The sequence below is a fragment of the Triticum aestivum genome, chromosome 3B (assembly GCF_018294505.1).
Source record: "Triticum aestivum cultivar Chinese Spring chromosome 3B, IWGSC CS RefSeq v2.1, whole genome shotgun sequence".
In the NCBI taxonomy this organism is placed as follows: Eukaryota; Viridiplantae; Streptophyta; class Magnoliopsida; order Poales; family Poaceae; genus Triticum; species Triticum aestivum.
In genome coordinates, this window is record NC_057801.1 from 651786862 (window position 1) to 651810062 (window position 23201).

At 43.4% G+C, this 23201-nt stretch overlaps 1 protein-coding gene across 4 annotated transcripts; it reads right to left on the minus strand.

The window, feature by feature from the left end:
• Positions 1 to 4871, minus strand: LOC123071473 (probable 3-deoxy-D-manno-octulosonic acid transferase, mitochondrial). 4 transcript variants are annotated; one of them, XM_044495045.1, is made up of 12 exons: positions 4498 to 4871; positions 4363 to 4405; positions 3892 to 4014; positions 3566 to 3685; positions 3406 to 3484; positions 3125 to 3241; positions 2364 to 2461; positions 1409 to 1499; positions 1183 to 1302; positions 1021 to 1091; positions 396 to 591; positions 1 to 303 (listed from the first exon to the last, which is right to left on the minus strand). In XM_044495045.1, the coding sequence occupies exons 1-11, from the start codon at positions 4809 to 4811 to the stop codon at positions 403 to 405; spliced, it is 1365 nt and encodes a 454-aa protein (XP_044350980.1). In that variant the 5' UTR covers positions 4812 to 4871; the 3' UTR covers positions 1 to 303; positions 396 to 402. The 4 variants fall into 4 exon arrangements, 3 of the variants coding, with proteins under 3 accessions (XP_044350980.1, XP_044350978.1, XP_044350979.1); XM_044495043.1 differs by having other exon boundaries at positions 3125 to 3224; positions 3317 to 3484; XM_044495044.1 differs by having other exon boundaries at positions 1 to 316; positions 3125 to 3224; positions 3317 to 3484.
• Between the last annotated feature and the right edge of the window lie 18330 nt (positions 4872 to 23201).

The following is a 23201-nucleotide window of genomic DNA, read 5'->3' on the forward strand; positions in this document are numbered from 1 at the left end:
TGAGAATAACAGGAGGCCCAGAAGAATTTTCCAGAAACATGCTACTGGGTCGCTGAGATAGGAGTAAAGCGAACAGAATAGAGAAAACTAGGATGGGGATACTGTTCCAGCGTTCCTTGAATCGACTGTAGGGACTAGTTGGGTTGCCTATAATTTGAGATCTGTCTCCTTTGTCACCACTCAACAGACATGTGATGTTTGGTGGTACTATCATATGAAAACTGCAAAACAGGTTGTACGGAAGAAATTATTGAGGCCTCCGGCTTTCGAGAGAGAGGGTCGCCATGCATTCTGAAGCAGTCCCTGAAGAAATCCACTGTCAGACATAAATGTGTTAACTGTTGGTATCATCAGTAAAAAAACGAGTGTTACATGCACACACTGGGGAGACTTACGGAGACTTTAATCAACTATTCCACGTTTCTGTTGGGCGTCGATGGCGAACCTGGAGACCAGATTCCATACACGGTTCACAACTCCATGTGCCATGATGGAAAATGCGTCTTTTGCAGCTCCTTGACGTGCTTCTAGAGCTTTGGAATCGCCAAGCAGTTCTTTTAGCACCTCCAGCAGTTCAGCTTCTCCTGTCAACTGGCAAGAACATTGGCATCAGTTTTCTAGCTAGAGTGGGATGAGTGAAAAGACCGGCCTTCACCGATAGGCCCGATCACAAGATCTTGTGTCTAAAGAGCAGTCTATGGGCTTTTACCCTGTTAAACATTAATATTACTTCCTCAGTCCGGAGTTAGTTGACGCCCAAACGGATGTAGTAGTTTCTAACAAATTTACGAAACACTCCCTCCGTCCCATAATATAAGAACGTTCTTATATTATGGAACGGAGGGAATAGAAAGAAAGCCAACCAAGAAAGTACCACTATGCATGATCGAACTACCCTTGGCATTGGTTAGTTGTGTGCAGGAACAAGTCATCATATATACAATGCAAATTATGCACCAAAGTTATGTTTAAATAAAGGGATTCCTTGAATAAATGGAAAGTTACAGAACAACTTGTCACCTGCTTGACAGCTAGAGGATTTATTTGCCACATTTCAACCAGCATATGATAGAAATGTCCAACATGGGGACCTGAAAGCCAGCGCAAATCGTCAAACTCTATACGCTCTGATTTGGCCAAAGAAACGATGCAAGCTCAAATAGGTAGATGCCTTTGCCTTACCAGTTAGAACAGCACAACCAGCTGCAGCAGCCTCGGAAAAATTATGGCCAGACAAGCTAGGTAAAAATGAGCCTCCCACAACTGCTATTGGAGTGACCCTGTAGAGCATTCTTAATTCCCCTGCTTTCCATCATATTTTCTGCCATTAACTAATAGTTCAAATGGATATATACATAATCTGTACAGAAATAATGCACAAATTTTCCGATGGAGGGATTGCACAAACCTAAAGTATCAACCACGTATACCCTAGTGTTTATAGACACCAATTCCATTGTTGACCTCAGCACAAAATTGACCTTATGTTTTTTCAGTGCCTGCAAGAAATTGTATACAAATATATGGTTAGGCCTATTGTAGTACCAAGTTTACATTAAAATGTATCGTATGCTCTTTATGCTTTAAAAATAATACTCCCTCCGTTCCAAATTACTCGTCGTGGTTTTAGTAGTTCAAATTTGAACTAAAACCACGACGAGTAATTTAGAACGGAGGGAGTACAAGAAAAACACTAGAACTACAGGGAGTAGCCTCTTTGTTTTTCATAAAGAACGAGAGGCAACCCTGAGCTCCCTGTGGAGTTCACAACACGAAAGCAAGTGGGCTGGGCATGCACTGACACACCAAACTAACTTGGCAATGCTCAGTTGTCTGCTCTTCATGCTTTAGAAAAACTATCAAACTTCAAGTCATGTACAGTTCTGTTATTCACAGTACTCGAGCCTTATACAGTAAACACAGTAACTCCCATAACACTTGCTCCTCATCTTAAGTATTTACAATCATTTGATTTTTGAATAACCAACAAGATATGATACTTACTTCACTCCAAATTGTAAGCAGTTTTAGCATTTGTCCAAGTCAAACTTTTCAAAGTTTGATCATATTTATAGAAAAGAGCTGGTAGCATTTACAAAGCTTAATTAGTATGATTAGATCCATTGTGAAATATATTTCCATACTGTATATAAATGTTTGCTTTACACAACATACGCATCGTAAAAAAATACTGTTCAAAGTATCAACTTGGAGAGTCAATGTCTAAAACTACTTACATTTTGGAACGGAGAAAGTATTAGAAAACTGGTAAGTAGCCAAATAACTAACGTTGCACTCAGGAACTGGCTCATACACCAAACAGGGTAAAATAGAAGGGGTATGAAAAGGCACCATTAACATACTAAAGAAACATTCTTGATGTCCTGAGGATGTCTTGGCACGAGAATTAAAAGTAGCGAAGGATACGCCTTGATTAACTCGCCATGAACGCGGAGAATGACTGAAAACCAAAAATAAAGTTAAGGTAGCCTCAAGGAATCGTTTTGTGTTGAGAACACTGCCATTATGACCTAGGAAATGAATTCTTTTACGTTGCTTCACAAAAAAACACTGTGCAAGGTCCTTTTCCATGATTGGTGTACTACGAGAATGGTACGAAAACTGAAGGGAAGGACAGAAGATATGAAATGATAGGCGGCTCCAAGAACAGAGACAGCTATAATTATAAATTTTGGCAACCTGGAGAGTACAGAAGTCTCTGTTGACTAGGCAATCTTAAATATATTGAAGGCATATTCGATGAACATAACAGCTCGCAAAGGCAATCTGCTTATCTACTCCCCATTCCTAATCCAAGTCCCCTTCAAAAACAGCTGTCAAACATTTAAAACTTGCAATTCTGACCCCTTGATTGGCCATGTGAAGATTGCATGGATATATTCATCATGTGAGGTATTTTACTTAATGTTGATTTCATGATTTGAACAGCACTTAGCAATGGATAAACTTGTACTTGGAGACTGTAAGGAAGTCAACAAAGAGGTTAGGCTAGCAGGGGACCACCATATAGTTGATTGAGCGTACAGTTCACTGGAACGGCAGATGCACAACAAATTATATTGGTGCACTTAATAGCAAAAAGGTGCACTTCTGGTGTGCTTACCTTCCTCTTCACCTCTGTGAATTGAAGCTGCCATCCAGATGGGCCGATCATTGAACTGCCGCTGCAGATCTTTGATTGTATTCAACTCTTTCTCCCGAACCTCAACATCACCAACAGCTAGGTAAATCATATGAGTCACAATAAATCACTTCACTTTTGAACAGGGTCATCTTTTCAAGCTCCTGAGATTACCTTTAGAATTGTGCCACTCGTAGGTTCACTACCAAATGTATTCTCAAAACAATGAATGACTAGAAAAAAAAAAGATAAACAGAAAATACCATATTTTAAATCGCCAGCGAAATGGATTTTGTACGGTGGTGTATGGAGCAACTGAAAACGAACAGCCTGGGTGGTACTCTGCACCAGATAAAATGAACGCTGATGGGGGTAACAGTTGTACAACATAAAAGTAGGGCTTAAACCTCTACTGTTACTTACCAGTGGGATAACAAGTGATAGTTTAGAGAGCATCAGAGAGACTAATGGTAACCCTAGAGGCACAGACCAACGGTTGAACGACTTCAATGACATGCGGGCATTTAAAAGAGCCACTGCAATCTGAAAACATGCAGGCCAGTTATGTTCATAACAAACAATTAGCTAGGGATGATGCAGACACTAATGAACAACAAAGGCAATAAAATCTGCTCATGTACAGCATGCAGGAAGTTTTGAAAAGGCTGCCCAGACTCTAGAAATTGGAATACGGGAAAGATCATTAACAGAGAGCAGGTGATGCACAAGATCATGAACGAACTGCTCACCCCTTTCTCTGCTGCAGACATGATGAGGTTTGGCCACAATTCACTTTCCATGAGAAGTATCAAACTTGGCTTCCAGTATCCAATGAAACTTTCTATTGCGTCAGGACAGTCAAGAGGTGCAAACTACAGAAACTCAACAAATGCATCATTAGAATTTAGAAGGACAAATAGGTATAGTCGCACAATTCGCTATCAACGCTCTTATATTTCTTTACAGAGGTAACTTAGCAATCAAAAGTAAGTGGCCATAACAGAATCTCATGAAGTTTAAGTGGTACAGCCGAACAAAGTAGTATCATTACCAAACAAATTCCATTAGGCATATGTTGAGGCAGAAACAGTTTTCTTGCGAGAGGTGAACAAAGCGATTACAATTACCTCTTCTAGATGTCGAGATGGTTGTATCATCTCTTTACTACAGATAGTTATATGCATAAGTAGCAGATAAGGTTAAGCACTCTCCAAACTAACCTGATATACGACAACATCCGGTAGCATATCCTTTATCACTTCGCTACATAAAAACAAAGAAGGGAGCTTAAAGCTTGACCACATTATGTTAATCTAAAATGGCCCTTGCTCCATGGCGGTGGTGATGGGACTTACAAGGCAGAGAGAGTGGTGGTGGTGAGGAGGATGGGGAGGCCGGGATGGAGGCGCGCGCAGTGACGGACGACTGGGAGCGCGGCCATGCCCTCGCCGAGGGAGACGGCGTGGAACCACACCAGCGGCGAGCCTGACCGAGGCCGCGCGACCGACGGCCGGCCCAGCCGCTCTGGCCAACGCGATGGGTGCTCCAGCCCTCGCATCCGCCGCCACAGAAGCACCGCCGGCGCCGCCGCGCGGCTCGCCGCCCTGTACAGCTCGTACAGCGCCCGGCCTCCGCGCGCCGCCGACGCCGGCGCATGGGCCGGCCGCATTATTGGAACCTGGCCGATCCAACGAGAAAGAGGCAGTGAGTAGTTTTTTTAGGAGTAAGAGGCAGTGACTAGTGAGCGGGCCGTTACACGTCTAGTGGTTCAATATATACAAGCCCAACCTACACGAACGCGTTCGAAATGCGGTTGGGCCCTTCCCGGGCCTCCGTAAACTTGTCGTGCTCACGAACAAGAGGTTTACGCAAAGAAAAAAAAAGAGCTTTACGCTTTTAGGAAATGCCATGGGAGCTCCTAGTCGGTCGGCGCTGCGAGCGCCGGTTAGCGCTAACAGCGCTCGCAGCAGGAGCTAGCGGGCCGGCCCAATCGAGGAGAAAAGGCAGTAAAAAACGTAACGATGCAAAAACTGGGATTCGAACCCATCACCTAACGTATAGCAACGTAACGCCCGAACCACCAGACCAAAATGCTAAGCTAGTCAACTACAAGAAATGAGTAATATAACGCCCGAACCACCAGACCAAAATGCTAAGCTAGTCAACTACAAGAAATGAGTAATATTTAATCCGAACTCTACAGATATATTATAGACCCATATTTAATTATTTGAAAAAGAAATTCACAAAAAAACCACGAATTCTGAAAAAAGGTTCATGAAAAATGGAAAAAGATCATCAATTTCGGAGAAACCTTCAACCATTTTGAAGAAAGTTCACAAATTTGAAAAATAGTTCACTGTTTTCGAAGAAAAGTTCCTTGAATTCGAAAAAAGTTCATCGATTTTCCAAAAAGTTCATCAAAATTAAACAAGTTCATGGGTTTCAAAAAAAAGTTCATGGATTCCAAAAAAAAGTTCATTGATTTTGAACAAAAGTTCATCAAATTTGACAAAAGTTCATACAATTTTACAAAAATGTTCATTGAATTTCAAAAAAGTTCAACAAATATTAAAAAAGTTCATCAAATTTCAAAAAAGTTCACTGTAATTGAAAAAAGTTCACTAAATTTGAAAAAAGCTCGTAAAAAAAGTTTATCGGATTTCAAAAAAAGTTCGTCGATTTAGGAAAAGTTCATTGATTTCCAAAACGTTCACGAATTTAAAGAAAAAGTTCACTAATTTTAAAAAGGTGCGCAATAAAAAACAAAAAAGTTGAGAAATAAAAGAAAAAGGAATAAACCGAAGTGAAGAACGAATAAAAAGGAGAAAACGAACTAACCAGACACCTGTGAGTGGATGGCCTGGTGGCTACAACCCAGCGCTCCCAACGAACGGGTTGCGAGTTCGAACCCTGTGCCAGCACTCTTTTTGGCGCCCATCTTGGACTGCTGCAGGCGCCCGTTTGCAAATTGCACTGTAACGGGCGCCTGCAGCGCCAAATAGGAAATGTCATGTTTGGTTGCTAGGGGAGATAGTCCCGGGGTAGAGAGGCCCTGGTCAAAATATTCTTGACAAAATTAAAACCACGTGGAAGATTTGCTTTACCATTTGAGTGCCTCGGTGGGGTGGGGATTTATTTTTGCAACTTCTTCCGCGAGGTGCTGGGGCTATGCGGCTGGAGGAGGATCAAGCACGCCACACACCTGCTCCATCATATACCATCTGATTCCTGTGGCCGTCGAGCGTGTTTAGCCGTCCATAACTGCATGCCTCATCTATAGCAAGCCATGAAGGAGGAGCGCAATGGGCGTCGTCGCCCCCGCTGGAGGGGTGGAGCGGGGAGGTGGGGGAGGAGGAGGGGGGTCGCTTCCGGACGGAGGATGGCGGAGGGCTGGATGGAGGAGGGTGGAGCGCTCGATCTTGTCGCCGCCGCCTCTCGTTCGTGAGACAGAGCGACGAGGGTTTCGTCCCCGACCTCATCGGGCTTGGAAGCCTCACCCGGGGAAAAGTTGTGGATAGGGCGGGGCTGCCCCGATCGCATGGGCCTCCAAATGCGCTGGCGGATTGCCCGGGGATAAATTCTTCCGTGGTTTCTCGGCCCGGGGAATCGGCAGGGATCCCGAAGGGGTCCTGTGAAACCAAATGAGGCCTCAAAGTTTTTGTCTAAAAAAAACCTTTTTCAAAGTTCAGAAGATCACATGCTCTCCAGGTTCCAACATGCAGAGAGTTCTTGTTTGCTCCCGTCCTTGGACCAGTGGCGGAGCCAGGAATTTGCTCCTGGGTATTTATTGCAAATTTGTTTTTGTAATTCAATAGAAACTGGCAGTGGTGTCTGATTTTTTCTGGAAATGCAATAGAAAGTGGTGGAGCCAAAAAAAATTCCAATGCAATAGAAAACAAACACAAATGTCCAAAATGATGCAAATTCTTACATTACAAGAACATAAGAAAAAGAATCAGATACGTTCTAGAATTTCATCAAAGTTGCAATCAGTAGCCGATGCACACACGTACAAAGCCTGGCAATGAACTATCCAGCAAAGCTCCAAGTGGTCACATTCAATAGCACTTCTGGAGTTTTGGTCTTGTCAATAAATAATTTCTTGGGTTTTTTTTCTTTTGAAAATAGAACAATACACAGCTGCATTGCATGTAGTAAGCTTGCTGGAAAATATATTCTTATAACAGTAAAATCTCCTGCTCTTAAAGTTGTTTGCATAGTTGATATGTCTGAAAATTTCTAAATGATTACTTGATCATGATTTTATTTTAATAGTTGGCAGATAGAAAGGATTCATGAACCATCAACATAATGCCAGAATTATACTATTGATATGGCTGATTCTTGACCTTTCTATTCCATTCTAAATCAGAGGATAAATTTACCTGGGCGGATGGATCTCGTGGAGCTTCTGCAATGGCGGGCGCCGAGAGCAGAGCTGCGGAGGGCAGTGACCTGGGACCGCCGGAGGCCAGAGGGTCGGACGCAGAGTGGCAGTTCGCGGACTTGCTTGCTTGCCGCGCCGCCGCCACCACTTTACTACAGGTGCCATCAGCCGCCGCCTCAGCCGGCTGCAGCCTGCAGGCAGCTAGGTCGTGGGGAGCAGGGGAGAATAGACGATGCGTACTGGACTGGAGTCAGCCAGTTTGAGGCCTTGAGTTGTTGTCTGGGCTGGACCTGGACATGTGTCGAATGGGCTTTGGCTGTTTCAGTCTATATACGTAATATATAATTTTTTTGCCCCAAAATCATTGGTATTCCATGGAATACCAGGGAATACCCCTGGCTTCGCCACTGCCTTGGACTCAGAATTCGTAGAACCGTGGAGCAGTAGGAAAGACCTAAGATGAAAACCCATCAAAATTGATATTGATATGTACAATTCCGTGCAGTTCTGCTAAATCTCAATTTATTGAGACTTGGTTATGTCTCAGTCAATGTTATATTTATAAGATCTTACATTCCGTAGAAAATTTTCTTTTCAATTTTCTTCTTTTCTTACGTATTAGAGCAACCCTAGCCGATTTTCTAAAAAATAAAGGAGTATCCGGCCGAGTAAAACTTAGTGAGAAATTCAACACATAATTCACATTAAAGTGCAGTGGAACATAGTCTAGTTTAAACAAAAACTTAAACCTTACTAATCGAACTTTGCGAGGGCTAGCCAGTCCCTCCTGGACATCCCACCCGCTCATGGGTTCAAGCCCTATGCCATCGTCGCCGGAGTCGGTGAAGATTCTTTGCCATTCTTCAACGTCAAAGTTGTCGTCGATGCCGCCGTTGTTGCCTCATTCATTATCCTCCTTATTGCTTCAAAGGACGCTCCGCCTCCATGACCTTGGGGGGACTGGCGCACGGAGGTCCACCATGTAAGCCTCATCAACGGCCTCCTGGTCCTTCCTTGGCACCCGTGCGTTCACCACCCGACTCAACCAGATCGAGCAGTGGCATCTCACCCCACTCGAAATTTCGATGGTCTGTGGCGCCATGCAACCAGACCGACCATATGTCATACTCGTGGGCGTCGAGCTCGGTGGTGTGGAAGGATCTGAGTCACATTTTCTTGTAGGTCTCGCAATCTGTAATCTCCGCGACCCACATACCCCATGTCTACTGCCGCACGCCATGGTACCGCCTCTGTGGCGGCTGTGATGAGGAGGTCAGGAAAGCCGAAGAGCCTGCCGGATGGGGCGGTGTGAGGAGGATGCGCCTGTGTTGCGCTCGTGACAGCATGGATCCGCGCTACGGATGAGCGGCGGGGAGCAATGGCCATGGGATCCGACCATGGCGGCAGCAGTGGGGGAGTCGTCGGTGGCGGGGATTGAGGGGAGGAGAGGCGGGCGGGGCGGGGGGATTTTTTTTTTGAATAAAAGGGGGTTGCCCCCCCCCCCCGCCCCATTTTATTGAAGTAGAAAACAACCAGTTCATAGGCTACAAAGGTATGGCATCGACTACCACAAAACATCTAACTCGAATGATAAAAGGCTACAACCACCAGAGCAGAACCTAATCCCAGGGCACAAACTTGTCCAACACATAGATTACACAGTACCAACAGGAAAACAGGAAAACAAAGAAGAACGGGTTCCGTCAGATCTTCAATGGTTCACCATCTCCAGCGTCCTGATTTTTCAATTGGTCTCCCCCAGCCTCATCTCCAGGCGATCCAAAGGAGTTCCCCATGATGTTTGTCCAACAGTAGGATGCATCGCTGCAGGAGAGTTGCTTGCCCATCGTCGCAGAGAACTTTCCACTAGTGTAGCGGCTTAGTTTTGCAAGAATGCATTTCACACTTCTCCATTTGCGCCCCTGAAAACAAAATTCATTTCTCAGTCTCCACAAGCTCCACAAGGCAGCAGTTGTTACCAGATTGAAAATAGCTTTTTCTTTATGTATACGCCAAAAGGACATAATTCTATCAAAGCATGATATTCTATCAATATTAAAAATTTCTGCCACAAGTTTCCAAACTTGTTGGGCCACTACACAGTCAAACATCAGATGCTGCACAGTTTCAAGTTCGGAACAAAATAAGTAGGAAGGATCTTCCACTTCCCTTCTCTTTGCAAGATTATCTCTGGTAAGTATCTTATTATGAATGCAAAGCCATAAGAAGATATGAATATTCTGTGGACATAAGATTTTCCACATTTTTGTACCAATGCCAGAAACAACTCCACCAAAATTGTTTTGTTTGTAAAAATACTTAACTGAGAAAGACCCACTAGGTTCTAATCCCCAAATTGGGGTGTCCACTTCATCTGATGGAGGGTACTTCCTGATCATGCAGACAAGTTGAACCCAACGGTTCATCCCCAATGTGTCAACGCATCTCCTAAATGTTAATTTCAAATCATTCCCATCCCAAACTTGGGCTACAGTACTATCAACTTGATTACAAATACTAAACAGGTCCCAGAATTGTATCTTAAGGGAACAATCCCCCACCCACACATCATGCCAAAGACTGTTGAGTTTTCCATTTCCCAACCTCCATCTATAAAATGTTTTTGCAGCTGCCAATGCCCAAGTAATGCTCTTCCAAAAGGTAGAGCCCCCTTCACTTTTAGCCCAAAGGAGATTAGGAGAATTCACTCTATACTTATACAGGAGAAGTTTAGACCAATCTGAGTCAGGGTTATTAAAGAATCTTTTACCCCAAGAAGCTAACAATGTCATATTGTATTCTTTAATATTGGGTACCCCCAAGCCTCCAAATTCCTTCTTCCTAGTAATTAAACCCCAATTAGCAAGGTGGTATTTGTGTTGATCTCCCATGTCCCCCCAAAAGAAATGAGCCATTTGTGAATTAATGGCATTGATTGCCCACTTAGGAAATTTGATCACATACATCAAATACGAAGGAATGCTAACCACACAAGCACAAAGTAAAATGATCTTCGCTTTATAAGTAAGATATCTCCCCAGCCAACCAGAGATACCTCTAGTGATCCTATCAATGATAGGTTGGAGATCCTCTCTTTTTAACTTATCATAGTGCAGAGGCACTCCCAAGTATTTAATAGGAAAATATCCTTTTTTACAACAGAAAATTTGTGCAAACTCACTAGCAATTGCATCATCTATATTTATAGTCATGAGATCACTTTTGTGGAAGTTGATTTTCATCATAGACAGGTTTTCAAAGCATGACAAAGCCATTTAAAATTTCTTGCTTTCCGAGTAGAATTTTCCAAGAAGAGTATGGTGTCATCTGCATATTGCAGACTAACCACACCTCCAGGGATCACATGAGGCAGAAGCCCGAAAATTAGGTTTTGAGAAGTTGCTTTTTTGAGCATTTTTGTAAAGACATCAGCAACAAGATTAAATAGCAGGGGAGAGTGTGGGTCCCCTTGTTTGAGACCTTTTCCTCCTACAAAGTAAGGACCAATGGTGTCATTAATTCTAACACTGAAAGTGCTATTAACGAGAGTGCTCTTAATCCAAGCAATCCACTTAGGACCAAAACCTCTTGAATGGAGCATATCAAATAGGAATTCCCAGCTAACCCTATCATATGCCTTCTCCTAATCTAATTTGAGAACTAAACCTTGCGAACCTGATTTTTTAATTTCATGAATCACTTCATGGGCCATAACCACACTCTCTAAAATATCTCTCCCTTTAATTAATGCAGTTTGGTTCGAAGAGATCAGCCTGCGCCCCACAAGGGAAACCCTATTTATCATGGCTTTAGAAAAAAAATTATCCCACAATTACTCAAACTAATAGGATGAAATTTCTTCATCTCTCTGGCATCAACCTCCTTAGGGATGAGAACAATCAGAGCAAAATTTAAACGCTGTAAGTCCAGCTTCCCTTCTTCAAAGTCTCTGACTAGGGCCATGAAATCAGTCTTAATAACCTCCCAGAATGTTTGATTGAACAAGAAGGACGGCCCATCAGGGCCAGGAGCACCATGGGCATAAGATCCAAATATTGCCTCCTTGATTTCTTCTTCAGAAAAGTTCTTTTGCAAGTGGTCGTTTTCTTCCTGAGTAACTAATTCATCTTCCTCCCAAAAGGAAGGGCCAAGACAGATATTATGTTTATTTTCAAAACCAAACAGATTCTTGTAATAAGAAGTAACCATCCCCAGCATTTCCTGAGTGGTATAAACTGGACCATTATCCCCAACCAACTCAGACAAATGGTTTTTTCTGTGTCTGTGGTTGGCCATCGCATGAAAGTACGCATTATTCTTGTCCCCGTTAATAATACGATGATCTGTGGAGCGTTGCCACAAGGCAGTTTCCTCTTTGCTCCAGATCAGTGCGAGTTCTTTTCTAATTTCTTCCATCCTGATTTTATCCCTATCATCAATGTGGTTTCTTTCAGAGAAAATGTCCAGAATGACAAATTCAAGAAAAAGCTCTCTCTTCCTCTTCTTAATGTCTGCCTCAATGTTAATACTCCACCCTCTAGCTTTTTTCCTAAAAATTTTACTTTTATTCATCCAAATATCCATAGTTGTTTTTCCAGAAACCGGAGTGTTCCAGGTATCAATCACCATTTTCTTAAAATCAAGATGGTCAAGCCACCATTTTTCAAAACTAAAAATCCTTGGGGAGGTAACCCTTCGGGCCCCTGTGTCCAAAAGCAATGGTGTATGATCACTCCCTACACGAGGGAGTGCAGTAACCACTAACAAGGGGAAGTGAGCATCCCAGTTCAGAGAAACAAAAACCCTATCTATAGTTGCAAAAACAGGGGTATCCTGGTTATTACTCCACATATATTTCCTATTTGCAACATTTATTTCCATAAGACACCATTTGTTAATCCAATCATTAAAGAGGTATGAAAACTGATTGTTAATAATACCATTGTTCTTATCAGCCGTTGATCTGACTAGGTTAAAATCCCCCCCCCCCCCAAGTAAAACTGGGTAAGTAAGCCCATCCATGATATCATGTAACTCCGCAAAGAAATCAAGCTTAAACTCATTATACGATGTACCATATATGGCTACAAGATGCCAAACAAAACCATCTGATTTATTTTTCAGAGTTGCAACAATGCAAAACTTCTTATTGATAAATCCAATTACTTCAAACAAGTCACTTTTGAGGCCCACAAGGATACCACCAGCTGTGTTAATAGTAGGGAGATAATGCCAGTCAAATGCCACCCCACTAGAAATGCCATTGAGGATATGAGCATTAATGATCTCTTTCTTGGTTTCAGAAAAGCAAATGAAATCTACATGATTATTACTAATAAAGTCTCCCAGGCACTGGATTTTTCCAGGTTGACCTAAACCACGGATGTTCCAAAAGGCTCCTATCATTTAATCTTAAAAGGATGGGATAAGCCACAAGGCTTTTTCTTTGTGTTCAAAATAGGGCATTCCAAAACTGAAACAGCAGTGCCAACTGGTTCAGTATCTGGTATATCTTCTTGCCCAGAAACAGGGATAAGGTCATTCACATCCAACAAATCTAAACTATCAGGGAGAACAATCTCTGAGTTTTCATCAGCAAACTGTAAGCATATAAGTTTCTCATTGTTAATAAGGTCAAGAATAATATTATTTTGTTCTACTTCATTGTTACCAATGCATAGATCAACTTTAGCAGTATGAGAAGCAAGTTCATTAGGATCAAGGGTGGCAAATGATTTACCTTTGAATGTGGCTGGTATTTCCAAGTTCTTCTTCATCATGTACGCCGCTGCCTTGTCCATGATCTTAATATTTCCATGAGTTCTGGTCCTTGGTTTGTTAGCAAGCACGGGACCCCAGGTAGGTGAGTTTTTGATGTTGATTTTTTTCTTGACCACGGTGTCTGCTCTTTCCAGAGAGTCTAGCGGAGATCTTTTAACTGAATTCATTGCCAAAGTTAGCTCTTCTAGTAAACATTCCATCTCCATATTGCTGTTTTCCTCTTCCACATCAGATTCCTCCATCTCAAACTTGCTAAGTTGTTCAAAACAGTAGTCCAGATGGACTGACAGAGCATCAGTTTTTTCAACTCTTGAAGGTTCAGTTTCATCTCCATCAACTTTCACCGGTGTCCAAACTTTGAGGTCATCAGAAATCATAATTTGCATTTCATTTATTGAGCTAACTAGATGGATTTCCACTGCAAAAGTAGTCACTTGAGATTTGTTTTTGTTCCAGCTGGATGAGGTAGCTGCCTTGGCACTGAAATTGGCCTTGTCCAATTCATCAATTGCCTCATCTTCTTCCGTGCCCTCTTTATCCTCAGGCTCTTTACTGCTATTTCCATCGTTTCCTCCAAGATTGTCCAGACCTAGATCATCATCACCTCCATCAAGAGTCCTCACCATTCTGTTCAAAATCTTCTACTGTAAAAAAACAGCAGGTACAATTTCTTTTTCATCTCCACCAATCTCTCAAAAGGAATCTTCCTTGGGTCTCTACAGGCAACTTTGACTCGAATAATTTCATAAAAGCTCTTGAAAATACCATTCCAATCCACATCCACAAGGATACCAAAACATGTAGTAATCTGGGCAAAAACTTTCCAGGCACACCACTTAGGTGGTATTCCTTCAATCTGCACCGAGGCTTCAGTAAGTGCTCCAAACTCATCCAGCATGCCTTCTGTTGGGGAACGTAGCAGAAATTCAAAATTTTCCTACGAATCACCAAGATCTATCTATGGAGAAACTAGCAACGAGAGAGAGGGGAGTGCATCTACATACCCTTGTAGATCGCTAAGCGGAAGCGTTCAAGAGAACGGGGTTGAAGGAGTCATACTCGTCGTGATCCAAATCACCGGAGATCCTAGTGCCGAACGGACGGCACCTCCGCGTTCAACACACGTACAGCCCGGTGACGTCTCCCATGCCTTGATCCAGCAAGGAGAGAGGAAGAGGTTGAGGAAGACTCCATCCAGCAGCAGCACAACGGCGTGGTGGTGATGGAGGAGCGTGGCAATCCTGCAGGGCTTCGCCAAACACCGCGGGAGAGGAGGAGTACTTGGGAGAGGGGGAGGGCTGCGCCAGAACTTGTGGTGCGGCTGCCCTCCCACCCCCCACATATATATAGGGGCAAGGGAGAGGGGGGCTGGCCCCCTCAGATCCAATCTGAGGAGGGGCGGAGGCCAAGGGGGGGGAGGAGTGCCTCCCAAGTCAAGTGGAGGCCCCCCCCTTAGGGTTTTCCCCTTCCCATGCGCATGGGCCTTGGGGGAGGGCTGGTGCCCCTGGCCCATTAAGGCTAGGGCGCCCCCTACAGCCCATGCTACTGTATTGGACGTGGTGGAACAATTTCCGGACCTCCGGACCCCTCCGGAATCCTCCGGAACCTTCTGGAAGCTTCCCGGTACAATACCGAAAAAACCCAAACTTTTTCGGAACCCGAACAACAACTTTCCATATATAAATCTTTACCTCCGGACCATTCCGAAACTCCTCATGACGTCCGGGATCTCATCCAGGACTCCGAACAACATTCGGTAACCACATACAAACTTCCTTTATAACCCTAGCGTCATCGAACCTTAAGTGTGTAGACCCTACGGGTTCGGGAATCATGCAGACATGACCGAGACGTTCTCTGGTCAATAACCAACAACGGGATCTGGATACCCATGTTGGCTCCCACATGTTCCACGATGATCTCATCGGATGAACCACGATGTCAAGGACTTAATCAATCCCGTATACAATTCCCTTTGTCTGACGATATTGTACTTGCCCGAGATTCGATCGTCGGTATGCCGATACCTAGTTCAATCTCGTTACCGGCAAGTCTCTTTACTCGTTCTGTAACACATCATCCCGTGATCAACCCCTTGGTCACATTGTGCACATTATGATGATGTCCTACCGAGTGGGCCCAGAGATACCTCTCCGTTTACACGGAGTGACAAATCCCAGTCTCGATTCGTGCCAACCCAACAGACACTTTCAGAGATACATGTAGTGCACCTTTATAGCCACCCAGTTACGTTGTGACATTTGGTACACCCAAAGCATTCCTACGGTATCCGGGAGTTGGACAATCTCATGGTATAAGGAAAAGATACTTGACATTAGAAAAGCTTTAGCATACGAACTACACGATCTTTGTGCTAAGCTTAGGATTGGGTCTTGTCCATCACATCATTCTCCTAATGATGTGATCCCGTTATCAACGACATCCAATGTCCATGGTCAGGAAACCGTAACCATCTATTGATCAACGAGCTAGTCAACTAGAGGCTTACTAGGGACATGGTGTTGTCTATGTATCCACACATGTATCTGAGTTTCCTATCAATACAATTATAGCATGGATAATAAACGATTATCATGAACAAGGAAATATAATAATAACTCATTTATTATTGCCTCTAGGGCATATTTCCAACAGTCTCCCACTTGCACCAGAGTCAATAATCTAGTTCACATTGCCATGTGATTAACACTCACAGGTCACATCGCCATGTGACCAACATCCAAAGAGTTTACTAGTGTCATTAAACTAGTTCACATCATCATGTGATTAAGACTCAATGAGTTCTGGGGTTTGATCATGTTTTGCTTGTAAGAGAGGTTTTAGTCAACGGGTCTGCAACATTCAGATCCGTATGTACTTCGCAAATCTCTAGTCATATTGTAGATGCTGCTTCCACGCTCTACTTGGAGCTATTCCAAATGATTGTTCCACTATACGTATCCGGTTTGCTACTCAGAGTCATTCGGATAGGTGTCAAAGCTTGCATCGACGTAACCCTTTACGCCGAACTCTTTATCACCTCCATAATCGAGAAACATGTCCTTATTTACTCCAAGGACAATTTTGACCGCTGTCAATGATCCATTCCCAGATCATTCTTGTACCCCTTGACTGACTCATGGCAAGGCACACTTCCGGTGCGGTACACAACATAGCATACTATAGAGCCTACGTCTGAAGCATAGGGGACGACCTTCGTCCTTTCTCTCTCTTCTGCCGTGGTCGAGCTTTAACTCTTAACTTCATACCTTACAACTCAGGCAAGAACTCCTTCTTTGACTGATCCATTTTGAACTCCTTCAAGATCATGTCAAGGTATGTGCTCATTTGAAAGTACCATTAAGCGTTTTTGATCTATCCTCATAGATCTTGATGCTCAATGTTCAAGTAGCTTAATCTAGGTTTTCTATTGAAAAACACCTTTCAAACAACCCTATATGCTTTCCAGAAATTCTACATTATTTCTGATCAACAATATGTCAACAACATATACTCATCAGAAATTCTATAGTGCTCCCACTCACTTCTTTGGAAATACAAGTTTCTCATAAACTTTGTATAAACCCAAAATCTTTGATCATCTTATCAAAGTACATATTCCAACTCTGAAATGCTTACTCCAGTCCATGGAAGGATTGCTGGAGCTAGCATACCTTTTAGCATCCTTAGGATCGACAAAACTTTTCTGATTGTATCACATACAACCTTTCCTTACGAAAACTAGTAAGGAAACTCGTTTTGACATCCATCTGCCAGATTTCATAAATGCAGCTAATGCTAACATGAATCCGACGGACTTAAGCATCGCTATGGATGAGAAAATCTCATCATAGTCAACTCCTTGAACTTGTGAAAAACTCTTCGCCACAAGTCGAGCTTCATAGACGGTGACATTACCGTCCACGTCTGTCTTCTTCTTAAAGATCCATTTATCTCAATGGCTTGCCGATCATTGGGCAAGTCCACCAAAGTCCATGCTTTGTTCTGATACATGGATCCTATCTCGGATTTCATGGCTTCTAACCATTTGTCGGAATTTGGGCCCACCATCGCTTCTCCATAGCTCGTAGGTTCATTGTCGTCTAGCAACATGACCTTCAAGACAGGATCACCGCACTACTGCGAAGCAGTACGCGTCCTTGTCGTCCTACGAGGTTCGGTAGTGACTTGATCCAAAACTTCGTGATCACTATCATAAGCTTCTACTTCAATTGGTGTAGGCGCTACAGGCACAACTTCCTGTGCCCTGCCACACACTAGTTGAAGTGATGGTTCAATAACCTCATCAAGTCTCCACCATCCTCCCACTCAACTTTCCGAGATAAACTTTTCTCGAGAAAGGACCCGATTCAAGAAACAATCCCTATTGCTTTCGGATCTGAATTAGGAGGTATACCCAACTGTTTTGGGTGTCCTGTGAAGATGCATTTTATCCGCTTTGGGTTCGAGCTTATCAACCTGAAACTTTTCCACATAAGCGTCGCAGCCCCAAACTTTTAAGGAACGACAACTTAGGTTTCTCCAAACGGTGTCGTCTCAACGGAATTATGTGGTACCCTATTAAAGTGAGTGCGGTTGTCTCTAATGCCTAACCCATGAACGATAGTGGTAATTTGATAAGAGACATCATGGTACGGACCATATCTAATAGGGTGCAACTATGATGTTCGGACACACCATCACATTATGGTGTTCCAGGCGGTATTAATTGTGAAACAATTTCCACAATGTCTTAATTGTGTGCCAAAGCTCGTAACTCAGATACTCATCTCTATGATCATATCATAGACATTTTATCCTCTTGTCACGATGATCTTCAACTTCACTCTGAAATTACTTGAACCATTCAATAATTCAGACTTGTGTTTCATCAAGTAAATATACTCAATATCTACTCAAATCATCCGTGAAGTAAGAACATAACGATATTCACTGCATGCCTCAGCACTCATTGGACTGCACACATCAAAATGTGTTGCTTCCAACAAGTTGCAATCTTGTTCCATTTTACTGAAAATGAGGCTTTCAGTCATCTTGCCCATGTGGTATAATTTGCATATCTCAAGTGATTCAAAATCAAGTGAGTCCAAACGATCCATCTGCATGGAGTTTCTTCATGCGTATACACCAATAGACATGGTTCGCATGTCTCAAACTTTTCAAAAATGAGTGAGTCCAAAGATCCATCAACATGGAGCTTCTTCATGCGTTTTATACCAATATGACTTACTTGGTAGTGCCACAAGTAGGTGGTACTATCATTAGTATCTTATATCTTTTGGCATGAAAATGTGTATCACTACGATCGAGATTCAATAAACCATTCCTTTAGGTGCAAGACCATTGAAGGTATTATTCAAATAAATAGAGTAACCATTATTCTCCTTAAATGAATAACCGTATTGCGATAGACATAATCCAATCATGTCTATGCTCAACGCAAACACCAAATGCAATTATTTAGGTTTAATACCAATCTTGATGGTAGAGGGAGCGTGCGATGTTTGATCACATCAAACTTGGAAACACTTCCAACATATATCGTCAGCTCACCTTTAGCTAGTCTCCGTTTATTCCGTAGCTCTTTTATTTCGAGTTACTAACACTTAGCAACTAAACTGGTATCTTAATACCCTGGTGCTACTAGGAGTACTAGTAAAGTACACATTAACATAATGTATATCCAATATACTTCTATCGACTTTGCCAGCCTTCTCATCTACCAAGTATCTAGGGTAATGCTGCTCCAGTGGTTGTTCCTTTATTACAGAAGCACTTAGTCTCGGGTTTGGGTTCAACCTTGGGTTTCTTCACTAGAGCAGCAGCTGATTTGCCGTTTCATGAAGTATCCCTTCTTGCCCTTGCCCTTCTTGAAACTAGTGGTTTCACCAACCATCAACAATTGATGCTCCTTCTTGATTTCTACTTTCGCGGCGTCAAACATCGCGAGTACCTCAAGGATCACCATATCTATCCCTGATATATTATAGTTCATCACGAAGCTCTAGCAGCTTGGTGGCAATGACTTTGGAGAAACATCACTATCTCATCTGGAGGATCAACTCCCACTCGATTCAAGTGATTGTTGCACTCAGACAATCTGAGCACAAGCTCAACGATTGAGCTTTTCTCCCTTAGTTTGCAGGCTAAGAAAATCGTCGGAGGTCTCATACCTCTTGACGTGGGCACGAGCCTGAAATCCCAATTTCAGCCCTCGAAACATCTCATATGTTCCGCGATGTTTCGAAAACGTCTTTGGTGCCTCAACTCTAAACCGTTTAACTAAACTATCACGTAGTTATCAAAACGTGTATGTCCGATGTTCGCAACATCCACAAACGACGTTTGGGGTTCAGCACACTGAGCGGTGCATTAAGGACATAAGCTTTCTACTGTCCGCATAATCGCTACTGTCAACTTTCAACTATATTTTCTCTAGGAACATATCTAAACAGTGGAACTAAAGCGCGAGCCTACGACATAATTTGCAAAAGGTCTTTTGACTATGTTCAGGATAATTAAGTTCATCTTATGAACTCCCACTCAGATAGACATCCCTCTGGTCATCTAAGTGATTACATGATCCGAGTCAACTAGGCCGTGTCCGATCATCACGTGAGACGGACTAGTCATCATCGGTGAACATCTTCATGTTGATCGTATCTACTATACGACTCATGCTCGACCTTTCGGTCTCTGTGTTCCGAGGCCATGTCTGTACATGCTAGGCTCGTCAAGTTAACCCTAGGTGTTTCACGTGTGTAAATCTGTCTTACACCCGTTGTATGTGAACGTAAGAATCCATCACACCCGATCATCACGTGGTGCTTAGAAGCGACGAACTTTAGCAATGGTGCACAGTTAGGGGAGAACACTTCTTGAAATTGTTGTAAGGGATCATCTTATTTCTTACCGTCGTTCTAAGTAAACAAGATGCATAAACATGATAAACATCACATGCAATCAAATAGTGACATGATATGGCCAATATCATTTTGCTCCTTTTGATCTCCATCTTCGGGGCTCCATGATCATCATCGTCACCGGCATGACACCATGATCTCCATCATCATGATCTCCATCATCGTGTCTTCATGAAGTTGTCTCGCCAACTATTACTTCTACTACTATGGCTACCGGTTAGCATTAAAGTAAAGTAATTACATGGCGTTGTTCAATGACACGCAGGTCATACAATAAATAAAGACAACTCCTATGGCTCCTGCCGGTTGTCATACTCATCGACATGCAAATCGTGAATCCTATTACAAGAACATGATCAATCTCATACATCACATATCATTCATCACATTCTTCTTGGCCATATCACATCACAAAGCATACCCTGCAAAAACAAGTTAGACGTCCTCTAATTGTTGTTTGCATGTTTTACGTGGCTGCTATGGGTTTCTAGCAAGAACGTTTCTTACATACACAAAACCACAACGTGATATGCCAATTGCTATTTACCCTTCATAAGGACCCTTTTCATCGAATCCGTTCCGACTAAAGTGGGAGAGACTGGCACCCGCTAGCCACCTTATGCACCAAGTGCATGTCAGTCGGTGGAACCTGTCTCACGTAAGTGTACGTGTAAGGTCGGTCCGGGCTGCTTCATCCCACAATACCGTCGAAACAAGATTGGACTAGTAACGGTAAGCATATTGAACAAAATCAATGCCCACAACTACTTTGTGTTCTACTCGTGCAAAGAATCTACGCAATAGACCTAGCTCATGATGCCACTGTTGAGGAACGTAGCAGAAATTCAAAATTTTCCTACGAATCACCAAGATGTATCTATGGAGAAACTAGCAACGAGAGAGAGGGGAGTGCATCTACATACCCTTGTAGATCGCTAAGCAGAAGCGTTCAAGAGAATGAGGTTGAAGGAGTCGTACTCGTCGTGATCCAAATCACCGGAGATCCTAGTGCCGAACGGACGGCACCTCCGCGTTCAACACACGTACAGCCCGGTGACGTCTCCCATGCCTTGATCCAGCAAGGAGAGAGGGAGAGGTTGAGGAAGACTCCATCCAGCAGCAGCACAACGGCGTGGTGGTGATGGAGGAGCGTGGCAATCCTGCAGGGCTTCGCCAAACACCGCGGGAGAGGAGGAGTACTTGGGAGAGGGGGAGGGCTGCGCCAGAACTTGTGGTGCGGCTGCCCTCCCATCCCCCACATATATATAGGGGCAAGGGAGAGGGGGGCCGGCCCCCTCAGATCCAATCTGAGGAGGGGCGGAGGCCAAGGGGGGAGGAGTGCCTCCCAAGTCAAGTGGAGGCCCTCCCCCTTAGGGTTTTCCCCTTCCCATGCGCATGGGCCTTGGGGGGGCTGGTGCCCCTGGCCCATTAAGGCTAGGGCCCCCCCTAAAACCCATGCTACTGTATTGGACGCGGTGGAATAATTTCCGGACCTCCGGACCCCTCCGGAATACCGAAAAAACCCGAACTTTTCCGGAACCCGAACAACAACTTTCTATATATAAATCTTTACCTCCGGACCATTCCGGAACTCCTCATGACATCCGGGATCTCATCCGGGACTCCGAACAACATTCGGTAACCACATACAAACTTCCTTTATAACCCTAGCGTCATCGAACCTTAAGTGTGTAGACCCTACGGGTTCGGAAATCATGCAGACATGACCGAGACGTTCTCTGGTCAATAACCAACAGCGGGATCTGGATACCCATGTTGGCTCCCACATGTTCCACGATGATCTCATAGGATGAACCACGATGTCAAGGACTTAATCAATCCCGTATACAATTCCCTTTGTCTGACAATATTGTACTTGCCCGAGATTCGATCATCGGTATGCCGATACCTAGTTCAATCTCGTTACCGGCAAGTCTCTTTACTCGTTCCGTAACACATCATCCCGTGATCAACCCCTTGGTCACATTGTGCACATTATGATGATGTCCTACCGAGTGGGCCCAGAGATACCTCTCCGTTTACACGGAGTGACAAATCCCAGTCTCGATTCGTGCCAACCCAACAGACACTTTCAGAGATACATGTAGTGCACCTTTATAGCCACCCAGTTACGTTGTGACGTTTGGTACACCCAAAGCATTCCTACGGTATCCGGGAGTTGGACAATCTCATGGTCTAAAGAAAAGATACTTGACATTAGAAAAGCTTTAGCATACGAACTACACGATCTTTGTGCTAGGCTTAGGATTGGGTCTTGTCCATCACATCATTCTCCTAATGATGTGATCCCGTTATCAACGACATCCAATGTCCATGGTCAGGAAACCGTAACCATCTATTGATCAACGAGCTACTCAACTAGAGGCTTACTAGGGACATGGTGTTGTCTATGTATCCACACATGTATCTGAGTTTCCTATCAATACAATTATAGCATGGATAATAAACGATTATCATGAACAAGGAAATATAATAATAACTCATTTATTATTGCCTCTAGGGCATATTTCCAACACCTTCCCATTCACAAATCTTGACAGACACTCCAGCAATAGGCAGTTCAAAAGGAGGGAATTCAATTAGGTCATCCACATTCTTCCAAGGTGGAAATCTCAACAGGAATTTCTTGTTTTCCAGCTCTCTTATTTGCCATGGTCATTTCTTGTTCTTACAAAAGATCCCATTCAGTTGTCTTAGCAGATCTGAGGCAAAAACCTCCCCCTTGACCACCTTAAGAACATCGCAATTTTTGTAGTTAAGCCAACTGGATTCGGCCGCCATAGGAACTTCAATATGATAAAAGCCCAGTCCGGAAGCAGCACTACCAAAATAAGTGGCAGCAGGTTGCGGTTTCACCCAGGCAGCGCAATTGTTGACATTGTGGTTCCCACGCAGATAAAACAGTTTTTTGGCTCCACACAAT